Here is a 15,919-nt window from a genome sequence, read left to right as displayed (position 1 = left end):
AAACTCATGTGATCAGCTTGCTTGCCAGCTTGGAGAAGGCCTTCACAGACCCCTTCACAAGTGCTAGCTTATCACTAATGTTTTCCAAACTAAGCCCATTTGCTGAACTTCCAAACAACTCAATTTTAAGCAAGTCATTAATTTTATCTTCAAGATCTTTAAGTCTGTTAGCTTCCAGTTTACCATCTGTAGGTGATTCCTCTTGGTCAAAACAACACTTCAAGTTTTGCCTCTCCAAATCACATACTTGAACAACATCACCGACTTGCTTATCTTTAAATTTCAAAATAAACTAACAGACTAGCAGGCATCTTGTCACCCAACCACTGACCCTTCAGCATGGTCAATGCTTCTAAAACCAATCCAGAATTTAAAATTTTCTAATTCAAAAGCCCAGGAACAATACTTTTCCCTTCATCTTCAATAATATTCAAATCACCAGCTCTCATCTGATCACTAACTTTTAGAACACCTTCTCACACAAATGACTGAGAATCCTCTTTCCACTGGTGCCAGGGTTAACCCCTTACTCACTGAACCAAGTCCACCTGACCCAAAAGGATTGCATTCCTTTTTAACCAGGTCAGATACCCCAGACATTTCCTGAGACTCAACACCAGTTTCAGTACCCTGTGTATCCACAGGTACCTTCACAACCTGAACACAGGCAAATTGGACATCTGCCTGTTCTAGGCTTTCAATACCAGTCCCAGTCTCAAATTCCAAGTTCCCCTGATCCTCCCAGTTACTCTCTGGGCAACTCCCATCCAGAGTAAACTCAACCTTCCAGGTTAAAACAACCTTGTCTGCTAACCCAGCATACTCCCTCAAGGTAGCGGCATCCTTTTCCTCTCGGAATGTCCTTACTTAATTGGGAATGCACTCCTTAAATTCTTCAACTACAAACAGCTCTTTCAAGCTATATAAATCATCAGTGTCCAACACTGGACCTTCCAGCTGCCACATCTGCCTCTCGAATTGTCTGTCTTTCCCTTTCATCTCTGTCTCCATGCTTCTTCCACCCTTAACTTATTTCTCTCTATCCTCATCTCTTCCAGATGTATCTGGACCTCTAGAGGAAACATTACTACCTCATTCTCACTAAAATGCTTCGTAGAAGTATAGTGCTCCACTATTATCATTCGGAGTTCCACCTTCATCATACCTGTCTGTGCCTTAAGTTGCAATGCATCAACAACTTCCCACAACTCATCCTTTTTAGCTTTCCATAAGTTCAAAAAAATCCTTCTTACCCCTGTCCTAAAAATTCGTCCATCAATTTTGAGGCTGTGCCTTCTAGTTCTCAATACCCCCACCAGAGAAAACATCCTCCACATCCACCTTATCAATATTTGGTTGGTTTCAATTAGATCCCCATGCATTCTTCTAAATTCTAGTGCATTCAGGCCCAAAGTTGCCAAACATTCCTCATAAATCCCCTAATTCCCAGAATCATCTTTGTGATCCTCCTCTGAAATCTCTCCAATGACGACACATACTTTCTTAGATTTAGGGCCCAAAACTGTTGACGATGCTCTAAGCTGCTGGAAAAGATTTGTAGCTCGTGTTGTGGATGCCAAACCTTAGATTGGCAGCTTAACGAACCAATCACGGATTACATAATCTGTAACCAATAGAAATGGCACACAGACACAGACCAATTACAAGACCCATAAAAGACATACAATATCGATCACCTACATTTCATTCGAAGTTGCACTGATGTTGCCTAGCTGGGTAACGAAATACCTGCAAGCTAACAAGCCAGCTCAGCGAGCTGCTCAACAACAAATATTCCAAGTGCAGCCTGACTTTTGTGTCATTAAGCCTGAACATCATCTCCGTGCTTTTATATTTTATTCCTCTTGAAATAAATGCCAACATTGCATTTGTCCTGTTTACCACGGGCTCAACCTGTCACTTAACATTCTGGGAGTCTTACACAAGGACTCTGAAGCCCCGCTGTACCTCTGATGTTTGAATTTTCTCCCAAATTAGATAATAATCTGCACTACTGTTTCGTTTATCAAAATTCATCATCATGCTTTTCCCATCACTCCATTCCATCTGCCACTTTTTTGCCCATTCTTCCAATTTATCAAAGTCCTGCTGCAAGTGCATTGCTTCCTCAGCACTACCTACCCCACTACCAATCTTTGTAGCATCCACAAACCTTGCCTCAAAGCCATCAATTCCATTAGCTAAATCACTGACAAACAATGTAAAAAGTAGCAGTCTCAATACTGACCCCCAAGGAACACCATGAGTCACTGGCAGCCACATGCTGCCTCCTGCCTGTCAGCCAATATTCTGTCACTGCCAGTATCTTTCCTGTAATGCCACAGGAGCTTCTAACTAAGCAGCCTCATGTGTGGCACCTTATCAAATGCCTTCTGAAAATCTAAGGAACCAACTCTCCTTTGTCCACCCTGACTGTTACCTCCTCAGTGAACTCTAACAGATTTGTCAGGCACGAATTCCCTTTAAAGAAACCATATTTTATCATTAGTCTCCAAGTATCCTGAAAACTCATCCTTAATAATATACTCCAACACTTTCTCAACCACTAAGGTTATTTCTTTTGCCTTCCTCCCTTCTTGAAGAGTAGAGTGACATTTGCAATCTTCCAGTCTTCCATGGCCCTGCCAGAATCAAGTGACTCTTGAAAGATCATGACCAATGCATCAATTATCTCTTCAGCAACCTCTCTCAGGACTCTGGTATGTAGTCCACCTGGTTGAGGTGACATCCATCTTAAGATCTTTAAGTCTGCCTAGCATGTATTCCTTTGTAGTTGCAACGGCACTCACTCCTGCTCCCTGATGCTCACGACCTCTGGTACACTGCTAGTTTCTTCCACAATGAAAACAGATTAAGTTCATCTGTCATTTCTTTGACCACTTTCCTTCCTGACCAGCATAATTTTCCAGTGGTCCACTATCAGCTCTCACCTCCCTTTTAACTGAAAATCCTTCATATTATTGGCCCTCATATTTCATCTTTTCCCTTTAGTTTTTTTAGTTGCCTTTTGTTGAATTCTAAAAACTTTTATCCAACTTCCCACCCACTTTCTCTACCTTATTTGCACTTTCTTTGGCTTTTATGCAGTCCTTAACTTCCCATGTCACCCACGGTTGTCTACCCCTGCCATTTGAGAACTTCTTCCTCAGTGGGACATATCTATCCCATGCCTTGTGAAATATTTCCAGAAACTTCAGCTATCTCTATCCTGCCCTCATTCCCACCAGGATCCTGCTCCAATCCACCTTGGCAAGCTCCTCTCTCAAGCCCCTCTCTCAAGCCTCTGTAATTCCATGATACTGATTCATGAGACTTATGCTTCGCCCTTTAAAATTGTACTATGAGTTCAAACATATTAAGATCATTGCTCCTTAGGCTTCCTTTACGTTAAACTCCCTAATAAGATCTGGGTTATTATACAACACCCAATCTTAGTTGTGCTTAAGCCTATTTGGGCTAAGCCTAAGCTTGTCACACGGGGACTTGGAATTGACCCAATTGCAGGACGCAGGCATTGTAGTACTAGGGGCAGGACAGGACATCTAAAGGATAGAACAAGGTGGGGAGACCATGGCGTGTGTGAGGGACGTGACATTCAACAGTGATCCTGGGGTTCAGGCAAGCAAAGTCTTGGTTTTCAGGGCAGATTCCTCTGGGCGGGCCTTAAAACTCCTGGGCAGGGCCGCCTCCCAGGAATGAACATGGGCCTGGGAAAGACATGGGAAACCTGGGCAGGTGCGGGGTACCACCTGACAGAAGCGAGGGGTAGGAAAGGGGCAGGGACCTCCGCCAGGCAACGGCAATCTGGCCTGACCTACCCGATGGAGACAAGGGATAGAACATAGAATAGAACAAAGAATAGTACAGCACATTACAGACCCTTCAGCCCAATGTTGTGCCGACCCTCAAACCCTGCCTCCCGTATAACCCACACCTTAAATTCCTCCACATACCTCTCTGGTAGTCTCTTAAATTTCACTAGTGTATCTGCCTCCACCACTGACTCAAGCAGTGCATTCCATGCACCAACCACCAAGTGAAAAACCTTCCTCTAATATCCCCCTTGAACTTCCCTCCCCTTACCTTAAAGCCATGTCCTCTTGTACTGAGCAGTGGTGCCCTGGGGAAAAGACGCTGGCTGTCCACCCTAGCTACATTTCTTAATATCTTGTACACCTCTATCATGTCTCCTCTCATTCTCCTCTCCAAAGAGAGAAGCCCTAGCTCCCTTAATCTCCAATCATAATCCATACCCTAAACCAGGCAGCATCCTGGTAAATCTCCTCTGTACCCTTTCCAATGCTTCCACATCCATCCTATACTGAAGTGACCAGAACTGGTCACAGTACCCCAAGTGTGGCCTAACTAGAGTTTTATACAGCTGCATCATTACATCACGTCTCTTAAACTCTATCCCTCGACTTACGAAAGCCAACACCCCATAAGCTTACTTAACTACCCTATCTACCCTTGAGGCAACTTTCAGAGATCTGTGGACATGTAACCCCAGATCCCTCTGCTCCTCCACACTACCAAGTATCCTGCCATTAATTTTGGACTCTGCCTTGGGAGTTTGTCCTTCCAAAGTGTTCCACCTCACACTTCTCCAGCTTGAATGCCATCTGCCACTTCTCAGCCCACTTCTGGATCCTATCAATGTCTCTCTGCAATCTTTGACAATCCTCTACACCATCTACAACACCACCTACATTTGTGTTGTCTGCAAACTTGCCAACCCACCCTTCGACCATCTCATCAAGGTCATTAATAAAAATCACAAGTAGAGGTCCCAGAACAGATCCTTGTGGGACACCACTAGTTACAACCCTCCAACCTGAATGTACTCCCTCCACCACAACCCTCTGCCTTCTGCAGGCAAGCCAATTCTGAATCCACCTGGCCAAACCTCCCTGGATCCCATGCCTTCTAACATTCTGAACAAGCCTATTGTGTGGAACCTTGTCAAATGCCTTACTAAAATCCATGTAGATCACATCCACTGCACTACCCTCATCTATATGCCTGTCACCTCCTCAAAGAACTCTATCAGGCTTGTTAGGCACGATCTGCCCTTTACAAAGCCATGCTGACTGTCCCTGATCAGACCATGATTCTCTAAATGTCCATAGATCCTTTCTCTAAGAATCTTTTCCAACAGCTTTCCCACCACAGACGTAAAGCTCACTGTTCTGTAATTGCCTGGACTATCCTTACTACCTTTTTTGAAAAAGTGACAGCATTTGCCTCCCTCCAATCCTCCGGTACCATTCCCATGGACAACGAGGACAAAGATCCTAGCCAGAGGTTCAGCCATCTCTTCCCTTGCCTCGTGGAGCAGCCTGGGGAATATTCTGTCAGGCCCTGGGAACTTACCTGTCCTAATGTATTTTAACAACTCCAACACCTCTTCTGCCTTAATATCAACATGCTCCAGAACATCAACCTCACTCATTGTCCTCACCATCATCAAGTTCCCTCTCAGTGGTGAATACTGAAGAGAAGTATTCATTGAGGACCTCTACAGCCTCCAGGCACATCTTCCCACTTTTATCTCTGATCGGTCCTACCTTTACTCCTGTCATCCTTTTGTTCTTCACATAATGGAAGAATGCCTTGGGGTTTTCCTTTACCCTACTCGCCAAGGCCTTCTCATGCCCCCTTCTTGCTCTTCTCAAGCTCCTTTCTTGCTACCCTATATTCCCCACTAGACCCACCTGATCCTTGCTTCCTAAACCTCATGTATGCTGTCTTCTTCCCCCGACTAGATTTTCCACTTCACTTGTCACCCATGGTTCCTTTACCCTACCATTCTTTATCTTCCTCACCGGGACAAATTAATCTCTAACATCCTGCAAGAGATCCCTAAACGTCGACCACATGTCCATAGTATATTTCCCTGCAAAAACATCAACCCAATTCACATCCACAAGTTCTAGCCTTATAGCCTCATAATTTGCCCTTCCCTAATTAAAAATTTACCTGTCCTCTGATTCCATCCTTTTCCATGATAGGAAGAGATCTAGGTCCAGGGTGAAGCTGGACAACCCTGATACACAGGTGAAACAAGAAAGGCAGGCAGACAGCATGAGGAAGGCAAACCAGACAGAACAGCAGGACCAGCGCATATGAGAGAAGCAGGGGGACAGGACAAGACAAGACAAACAGGACAGAACAGGTTCAAAGCAGGACAACCCCCCCACCCCCAGTCCCAGAGCCCCTTATATACACCTACCAACCGATGGGCATCAGGTGCACCTCCTTGAGTTCAAACAAGCCACGATGATCCACAGGAGTGACTAGTTGCCTCAAGGGTGAAAGGAGGGTCGGCTACAAGACCCAGAGACCAGAGTTCACAGAGCAGATCAAGACCCAGAATGTAGGCTCCAGACCAGACCATAACAGTAACCCCCACCCCCAACCCTGTCAAAGGCAACCGATGAAGGTCTCTAGAGCTACAGAAGATACAGGTGGGTTGGGGGGGGAAGAAGATGTTCAGACGAGAGGGGACCCCAGGGTGACGGGAATAGACTCCAGTGCCTACGTTGTTAGGTCCATGCTGAGGGGGGTCGTTCTGTCATAGGGGGGACAAGGAATGGACCCAATTGCAGAACGCAAACACCGAAGTACTAGGGGCAGGGCAGGACAACTAAAGGATAGAACAAGGTGGGGAGACCGTGGCGTGTGAGGGACGTGACATTCAACAGTGATCCACTGGTTCAGGCGAGGCAGAAGGCAGATCCCAGAGTCTATGGCAAGGCTGGACCCCGGGGTTCAGGGCAGAGTCCTCCGGGCGGGCCGCAAAACTCCTGGGTAGGGCCGCCTCCCAGGCATGAACAGAGGCCTGGGCAAGACACAGGAAACCTGGGCAGGTGCAGGATACCACCCATCAGAAGCGAGGGGTAGGAAAAGGGGCCAAGTCCTCCGTCAGGTAAATTCGGCCAGATTGCTGTTGCCTGGCAGAGGGCAACCATGATACACAGGTAAAACAGCAGAGGGAGGCAAGGAGCACAAGCAAGGCAAACCAGCCAGAACAGCAAAACCAGCACATACAAGGAAAACCAGACCACAACTCCCAAACTGGGCTCAGTCCCAGAGCCCCTTATATACACCTGCCAGCCGATGGGCATCAGGTGCGCCTCCTTGAGTTCACACAAGCCACGATGATCCACAGGTGTGACTAGTTGGCTCAAGGGTGAAAGGACGGACGGCTACAAGACCCAGAGTCCGTAGTCCGTGGAGCAGAGCAAGACCCGGAATGTTATCTCTGGACCAGACCACAACAAAGCTGCTCTAAAAAGCCATCTCATAGGCATTCAAAAAATTCCCTCTCTTACGATCTGACACCAACCCAATTTTCCCAATCCCCTTACATATTGAAGTCCCCCATATAATTGTAACATTATCCTTATTATATGCCTTTTCCAGGTCCCTTTGCAATCTCAACCCCACAGTTGGAGGACTACATATGTTTCCCATAATGTTCTTATTTTACTCTTGGAGTTTCGTAACTCCAACCACGAAGATTCAACATTCTCTGACCCTATGTTACCTCTTCCTAAAGATGTAATTCCACCTCTTACCAACAGAACAACACCACTGCCTCTGCCTCCCTGTCTGACCTTTTGATACAAGTATATCCTTTGATGTTAATCTCCCAACTATGACCTTCTTTCAGCCATGACGCAGTGACATATACAACTTGATCTGTGCTCTGTCACTCTGCTCTCTATTGATAGATTATCATAATCTATAATTAACATCTCGAAGCCGTTTTGTGAAATATGTGTGACAATTGAATACTTATTTGTGTTAAATACAAAGTATTTGTGAATAAGGTTAAAGAGTCTGCATGCGTGGTATATCTCAATGCCATTTTGACTTTCCATTTTCAGGCGCCGGTAGGGATTTCATCTGCTTTGTTGGGACTCCTGAATTTACCCCTCCACAGACCATCAAAGTAAATTCTCATTTCCCCTCTCATCAGTTTCCTGATGCAGTCTTTGGTTGTTTGGTCTGAGCTGGATCTACTGGAAAGAAATGTAACTCCGTACCAAACTAAAACAATTGGCAACACAGGATCACATTGGAATGTCCCCTTCTTTCTGAAGCATGTTGAGTACATGGGTCAGCAAATGATGAGCAGGTTTAGGAAGGGAAACCTGCACAACAGTGTGGAGGAGAAGACATAAATATTCACACCAGCTTTGAAAATAGCAGAAATTATATGTGGTTTTATATTTCTTAAAGGTTGTGGGTTGTAAAGAATTCAGTCAGTGAATGACGTTGGTGCCAACAGTTGTGCAGGTAATTATAACAAACATTTGTGGATCCTAATCCTGTTATTTAATGGTAACACGAGCCTGGAGCCTGCGTAGGAGTGAGTGAAGAGAACTCCCAATGGATGGGCGTGTGAAATTTCAAACTTGCGACCAACCCACGTTGCCTAAGATTTCTCAGACTTACAGAACCAGCTTGTATGGCACGGCTTAGGGTTGGAACCTGCCATGTGGCAAAAACACCGATGTGTTCTGTGATGAGAATATTGAGGATTTAATATTTCTTTGTGGTGTCAACACAGGGGTTCAGTTCGAACAATGGAGGCTCAAGAGGCTGTAGGTTTTGGAATCTGGAAGAACAGTTAATTTACTGGAGAAATTCAAACGGTGAACACCACCTATGCCGGTAACAGAAATGCAAACGGTTCAGGTAGAAATCCTGCATCAGAACATCAAAACAACTACTGTTCCTCGTTTGCTAATTCATGTCGTCAACATGCCTCATAAAGAAGTGAACATTCCGATGTGATGCAGCAATGCAAATTGTTTTAGTTTGGTACTCAGTAACTTGGCTCTCCAGCTGTAAGATCCACTTCAGATCAAAAGCCATGGATGGACCAGGATGTTTGTAGTCTGCTGAGAACTAGATCTGTGGCATTAGAGTCTGGCGACACGTGTCTGTACAAGTAGACCAGGCATGACTTATGGAGGGCTATTTCAAGAGCTAAGGAACAATTCCGAGTAAGGCTGGAAGCAATATCGGATACATGTGAAATCTAACAGGGTTTGCAGTCTGTTACTTCCTACAAAGCGAAACCCACCACCATGAATGGCAGTGATGTTTCACTCCCACATGAGCCCAATGCCTTTTATGCTGATTTTGAGAGGGAGAATACAACAACAGCTGTGAGGATCCCTGCAGCACCTGGTGACCCTGTGAGCTCTGTCTCGGAGGCAGACGTCAGGCTGTCTCTCAGGAGGGCGAGCCATCCCAAAGCGGCAGACTTCCAAGGAGTAACTGGCAAGGTTTGGAAAACCTGTGCCAACCGACTGTTGAAAGACATTTTCAATCTCTCATTTCTCGAGTCCGAAGTTCCCACAGCATTGAAAGCTGCACAACAATTGCTGAAGAAGAACAGTGTAAGTTGCCTTAATGACTGTCAGACGCAGTATAAACACACAGAGTACTCAGGTGAGTAACACCTGTAGCAAGGCTGAGACTGTTTGCTGCTGTGGTTCAAAATGCTTTCCAAGAAAAGAAAAGTCGGCATCGAAGGTCGGATATTCAACGATAATTGGAAAGTTCGTTTTTCTTCTGTCAGTTCAATGGAAAACATCTGTGTCTAATAATGTCGCAACAAGTGGCTTTGGCAAAAGAGTACAATATCAACCGACACACGGAGAAAAATATGACAACTACGCAAATGACTCAGAAGGCAAAAGATAAACGATCTTGAAGCAGCTCTGAAAGAAACAACAACAATCAGTGTTCACCAAAAGTTGAGAGACTCGTGATGGAGCTGTCAAGGCCAGCTATATTATTGTCAACAAAACAACTGCTGCGTCGAAGCCACACTCAGAGGAGGAAACACGAGGAAATCTGCAGATGCTGGAAATTCAAACAACGCACACAAAATGCTGGTGGAACACAACAGGCCAGGCAGCATCTGTCGACGTTTCGGGCAGAGCTGGTTTGCCCCGAGAAGAGACAGGCTTCTCAACTTGTCAAGAAATACTGTGGCAGAGAGAATCGGGAACCTTGCCGGAGATTTCAACAGTCAACTAAAAGCCAAAGTGGTGTCATTTATTGCCTTCTCTGTTGCAATTGATGAGAGCATCGACCTGACTGAAGGAGCTCAATTGGGAATATTTATTCGTGGAGTTGATGCATCTTTGACCGTCACCGAGGAGTTTGTGGAGATGTTGCCCATGACAAACACCACAACGGCGAACGACGTTTTCTCCAGCCTCGTCGAGGCCTTGGACAGACTGGAGTTTGACTGGAGTCACGTTGGCAGCGTGGCAACAGATGGCGCACCGTCCATGGGCGGGAAATGTCAGGTGTTCTTGCGAAACTCAGAGAGGAAGTTCAGGCAGAGAATCCAGAGCAGGAATTCGGGAATTTTCATTGTATTATACACCAAGAGGCGTGATGTAGCAGGCGCCTGAAAATGGACAATATCATGGATGTAGTAAAACGGTTAATTTTATTCGAGCCAAGGGACTCAACCATCGGCTGTTTGACACTCTTTTGTCCAAAAATTATATTGAACACGGCCGACCCTACCACACTGAATTCTGCTGGTTGAGCAGAGGGGTTGTGCTCAAACATTTTTTTTTCAATTACGTGGAAATTGGGCTATCCATAAACAAGAAAAGGAAGCCAGTGGCAGAGTTGGATGACCCAGATTGGCTTCATGATCTTGCATTTTTTGGTGGATATAACAGAGCACTTGACTGTGCTTAATGTTAACATGCAAGGCCGCAACAAACGATACGGAATACTGCGCCAGCGTCCGTGCCTTTCAAATTAAATTAGACCTGTGGGAGATACAACTGTCCCGGAGCAACCCAGCGCATTTCCCCTCTTTGCAGTCTGTGCTTGCTGCTCATGGGAATAATGACAGGTACAAGGACAAAATATCACAGCTGAAAAGTGAGTTTCTGAATATTTTCGAGGTCTTCACTCAGCTCGAGAAGGAATACTCACTATTTGGCTTGCCGTTTGCCGTTTGCAAATGGAACCAATTGAAATTCAGTGTAACTCGGCTTTGAAATAAAAATTTGAGACTATGGGTCTGGACTCATTCTATCAACACCTGGGACCGATGTACCCCAAGATGACAGACTTTGCGTCAAAGATCCTTTACATGTTCGGGACAACATATCTCTGTGAGCAGGAGTTCTCCATAATGAATATTAACAAATCCAGACTGCGCTCGCAGCTGACACACAGACATCTAAATAACATTATGAAAATCACAACTGCCCAGAAACTGGTCCCTGATGTTGACAGGCTGGTTAAAGCCAAGAGATGTCAGGTGTCTGGAAGCAGCAAGTGAAAAATGAGTGACACTGTTCGATGCCCTGCGACATGTAAGCAAAATGCATTATGAAATATTGAGTGTCATAATATTGTGATTCATTCATTTTCTGACTATTCTATTATTGTAAATGTGATCACTTCAATAAAAATCAGAGGCTAACTGTGTTCATTGTCTGAGTTTGACTGCTGGAAGCAGGCTAATAAAAATTAGGTGCGGTTGTGGAGCCTACGTTTACAATTTGTTTCGTTAGGTCTACATTTATGTCTGCTAATGTTCGATTTCAAATGGTTTATTAATGGAAAGAGTGTGGCTCCCAAAGCAATCTTAGCCAAAATAGCATCGTTTTTTCTCTCTCTCATCACAACTTTCTTGTAGCCTACGACTGTAAGTTAATACCTATCATAAAAATAATGCTTGCTAGGCAACCTTCATAAGAAACGAAATTTGTAAAGTTTGTAGTTATAGCAGAGACTGAGACACGTGAGAGCAGGTTGAAAAAACGAAGGCAACGAAAGCTGTGGGAGCGCACAACTGATCCGGCCCGCATGAAGTCGCATTTTGCCCAATCCGGCCCGTGACCTAAAATGAGTTTGACAGGCCTGCTGTGGTATGTCGAATTACCCGGTGAACGAATAGGTTTTCGGTCCCGAAAGTCTGTCTCTTTATTGATGCCTGCTGGTGAAGGGCGCTGTTGCTTTCTTTGCTGGTGGGGTGTGGGAGGGTGGGTCGTTAACTTGCTGCTGCTTGTGCGTGTGGGGGGGGGGGGAGATGGAGGAGGGGTTGGGGTTCTAACGTTTAACTGTCATTCATTCTTTGGAGGCACTCTGTTTTCGTGGATGTTTGCTAAGAAATAGACTTTCAGAATGTAAATTGTATACAATTCTCTGATATTAAATGTACCTATTGAAACCTTTTATTCTTTATATAACTGAAAGAACTTTTAGTATCTTGCTTTATATTATTGGCTAGTTTGCCCTCATATTTCATCGTTTTTCGCTTTTTTATCGCTTTTTAGTTGCTTTTTGTTGGATTTTAAAAGTTTCTCAATCTTCAAACTTCCCACTCACTTTTCTCCTCTCTCCTCTGCTGTAGATGAATGACCCCTCAGGAGCATTTTCTCCATTTCTCACATGTCGGTCCTCAGCCTGCCTCTCCCGAGACAGAACAGAGATAAAGGTCTCTTGGTCCTTAAATTTCACACTCCCCCCCCCCCCCCACCAGCAGAGCAACTGCATACTGCCCATTAAGATTTCGCGTGTACAGCACTTTATAACTTCTCTGTTCAGTCCCACACCGAACTCTGATCTCCATCCTTCTTCACTACCGTTAGGCCAAACCAAACTAAAAGAATGGCCCCTCATATTCAGCTTTTATCCAATGGAATGAACATTGAATTTTCAAATTTTAGGTAACCCACTTCCTTGGTCCACTGGGATTAACTCTCTTCAGCTCTTCTGCTTTTCGACCTCTCTCTTCCTCATCACCCCTCCACCGTGGTCCATCGATCCATCGCCTACGTATGGATCTACCCATATTTAGTTATCCTTGCTTCACTTTTCCCTTACACTACTCACCTAGTTTCTCATTCCCATCATCTCTCCTTAACCTAGCTCCACCTATCACCTTCCCGACCTCTGTCTCCACCAATCCACTCCTCTCTCCCCCCCCCCCACCCCCACCCCCCGGCTGTCTTGTTTATGCTTTGTGATGTGTGATGAGCAAACCAGGTGGAGATGGGGTCCAGAGTTGACCTCCCCCCGTGAACTATCTGCTAATGAGAGAGAGAGAAGAGGGGGAGCCACCCAGCGCAGATGTGTGTGTGTGAGAGAGAGAGACAAAGATTTAAAGTTAAGGCTCCATGGATGATTTAGTATTATGGCTTCTTCGATAATTGTTTACTTTGCTCCAAGGGCACTCATTTTGTCTGCTTGTGTGAATTCCTGTTGAGACAGCAAGGCGGTACCAGGTGATGGACGTGGACAGTTGATGGGTGACTGGTACCCCGTTAGGGGAGATAAAAAGCAAGTCAGCTGAGACATAGGCAGACACGCCACGGGACACTGAAAGAGCATTGTGCACCCACAGGAAGGTGGGGGTTTGGAGGATCGATTTGGGGGAATCAATCAGAGACTCATAGTGTGTGAAGGCAGACTGGTGGAGGCTTGTGTGTGTGTGTCCACCCTTACCTGGGTGTCAGGCTCACCACTGAAGAACGGTCTGGCCTGGTACGGAGGGGTCACAGTCGGTGAGCACAACAGGACAAGAAGACAATGGAAGGTTTGCCTGCAACTGCATCACCTCTCACTCTCTCTCTCTCTCTCTCTCTCTCTCTCTCTCTCTCTCTCTCTCTCTCTCTCTCTCCAATGGTACAACAGCAACTACCTCGACCTAAACTAAACTGAACTAAACTGAACTCTGCATCATTGTAAAACTATTCATTTACCCCTGGACTTTGAAAGAGTGTGGCTTTGATTCCTATTTCCACACCTCTGTGTATATCATTGCTAACCTGTTATATATATATTTGCATTTTATAGTACTGTATTACTTAGTTTACTAATAAACACTTTTAGTTATAGTAATACCAGACTCCATTTCTGCTGGTTTGGAAACCCGGTCACGGGATACGTGACAGCTTCCACCTATTATTTTCCAGTCTTCGTCCTGACACTCCCTTCTCTCTTCCCTCCTTGGTTCATCTATCCACAACAGAACTCTGTCTGGACCCTCGCTCTCATGTCTATATACTGTCTATCTTCTGTCTACTCTCTCGCTCCTGATGCAAGGTATCCACCGGAAACTTTGACTCCATGGACACTGCTCGACATGCTGAATTCTCCCAGCATGAACCGTCGTTGTCTCTGTAGAACATGGGTAGGCAACCTACGGCCCACGTGCAAATATTGGGATGCTATGCTTATCCGGCCCAGAAAATGTTGCTGTGAAGAAGGTGGCAAATATCAGGAGACATAATGAGACCCGCCATGGTGGAAATTCTAACAAGTTTACTGGGCAGACAAGGAACGATGTCATTGAGCGAAGAGAAGGCTAGTTTTGGAAAACAAATGTAAAGCACAAGATCCAGGCATTTTTGTGAATATGGTCCAAGAATTGAGAAAAGAGTTTTCATCTCGTTTTGCTGATTTTCGCTTGCATGCAAATGAGTTCAAGCTGTTTACTACTCCATGTGATGTGGAAGTGGACACTGCAACAGAAATTGTTCAAATGGAATTGATTGGGATGCAGTGTGATGACATATTGAGATCAAAGTTTCATTCTGAAGATGTGTCAGTGCTCGACTTCTATAGAAAATATATTCATCCAAATGGGAAGTATCCTAACTTAGTGACCATGCAAAAAAGATGGCATCATCGTTTGGCAGCACTTATCTGCGTGAGCAATTATTTTCAAAAATGAAGCGCACCAAGAACCATTTGAGAACAAGACTGACTGATGCCCATCTGGATAATGTCTTGCTCTTGGCATCAACAAGTCTGACACCCAGTATTGAGAAGCTTTCAAGCAACAAGCAGCATCAAGTTTCACATTGATTCATCCACTGTATTAAAATGTTCTTTTTTATTATACTTAATTTATCACCATTCCATGCATTATGTTCATACGCTTTATGTTTAAAGATTCTTTGTGTCCTTTTAATAGATTCAAAAAATGCCTTGATTGAAATAAATTGCAGCTAAACTGAGATCTTTGATTACTAATTGGCGTCCTTGGTTAAGTACAAATGATTTTCTAGCGTGCGTTATTCATTAATTTGAGGCAAAACATAACTAGATGTATTTAAATGGATAATTCCCATATCTCAATTTTTATGGCATTTATCTGGCCCACCATCCGCTCATTAATACGCGACCCGGCCCACAGAGGCTGGGGATTATTCTCTTTGCCTGCTGTTCTCAAAGAGGCCGCGCAGTGGAGCAGCTGCCAAATGACATATCTAACAGGGCATTCTGTCACAAACTCTTATCATCCTGTTAACTGTAATCGATAAGACTTCACAACCCTCGTTCAGCCGGCACCAACATCAGTTGTCTCTCATTTGCACAGTCGCAAGTAATTCCTTTTTTCTTTCCACGCGATGTCTCTCTGCTATTGTTACTCTCCGGAAGTTTGCTAGAACATAGAACTCCGGTTTGTGAGTTCTGAGGGGACCGATGATGCATTGTGGGAAGTGCATTTTCGTCTGCAGGCGGAGCAGGAACGGACCGATGGGGCTGGTAGTATTCTGCGAAGTACTGTGCACTTTTTTGCGTTCTTGAGTTTCATAATATCACCTTGAATATCCCGTCACACTACACGATCATGGGCCAGTGACTGCCAGGAATCAATGGGGTATCTTCGACGACACCTTATCTTTCGTAACCTGCTTGTTAATATCCTTTTATGTCAAGAGTTTGCAACATTGTATTGTGAGACTCTGACCTCATCAGAGATATGAATGATACAATCAGTCTGCCATGGCTAACTGAAAGTTACCAGGACAAATACAGGGATGTCGATCTCATCTTATCCATCGAACAGTACGGCAGGTGAACAGACCCTTTGGCCCATGATGAA

General features: G+C 44.8%; 2 protein-coding genes across 2 annotated transcripts in view; one reads left to right on the top strand and one right to left on the bottom strand.

The window, feature by feature from the left end:
• Positions 1 to 10,466, top strand: part of LOC132393858 (SLAM family member 6-like) — a 28,033-nt gene extending 17,567 nt beyond the window's left edge. Inside the window, exon 4 of the mRNA XM_059969253.1 lies at positions 10,042 to 10,466. Within this exon, the coding sequence (XP_059825236.1) occupies positions 10,042 to 10,466 (425 nt within the window). The remainder of the gene's footprint in view (positions 1 to 10,041) is intronic.
• Positions 1 to 15,919, bottom strand: part of LOC132394542 (SLAM family member 5-like) — a 143,247-nt gene that overhangs the window by 100,644 nt on the left and 26,684 nt on the right. The window lies entirely within an intron of this gene.

The sequence above is a fragment of the Hypanus sabinus genome, chromosome 5, assembly GCF_030144855.1.
Source record: "Hypanus sabinus isolate sHypSab1 chromosome 5, sHypSab1.hap1, whole genome shotgun sequence".
Taxonomy (NCBI): domain Eukaryota; kingdom Metazoa; phylum Chordata; class Chondrichthyes; order Myliobatiformes; family Dasyatidae; genus Hypanus; species Hypanus sabinus.
The sequence above is the reverse complement of the archived record's forward strand: the minus strand, read 5'-3'. Positions and strand labels throughout refer to the sequence as shown.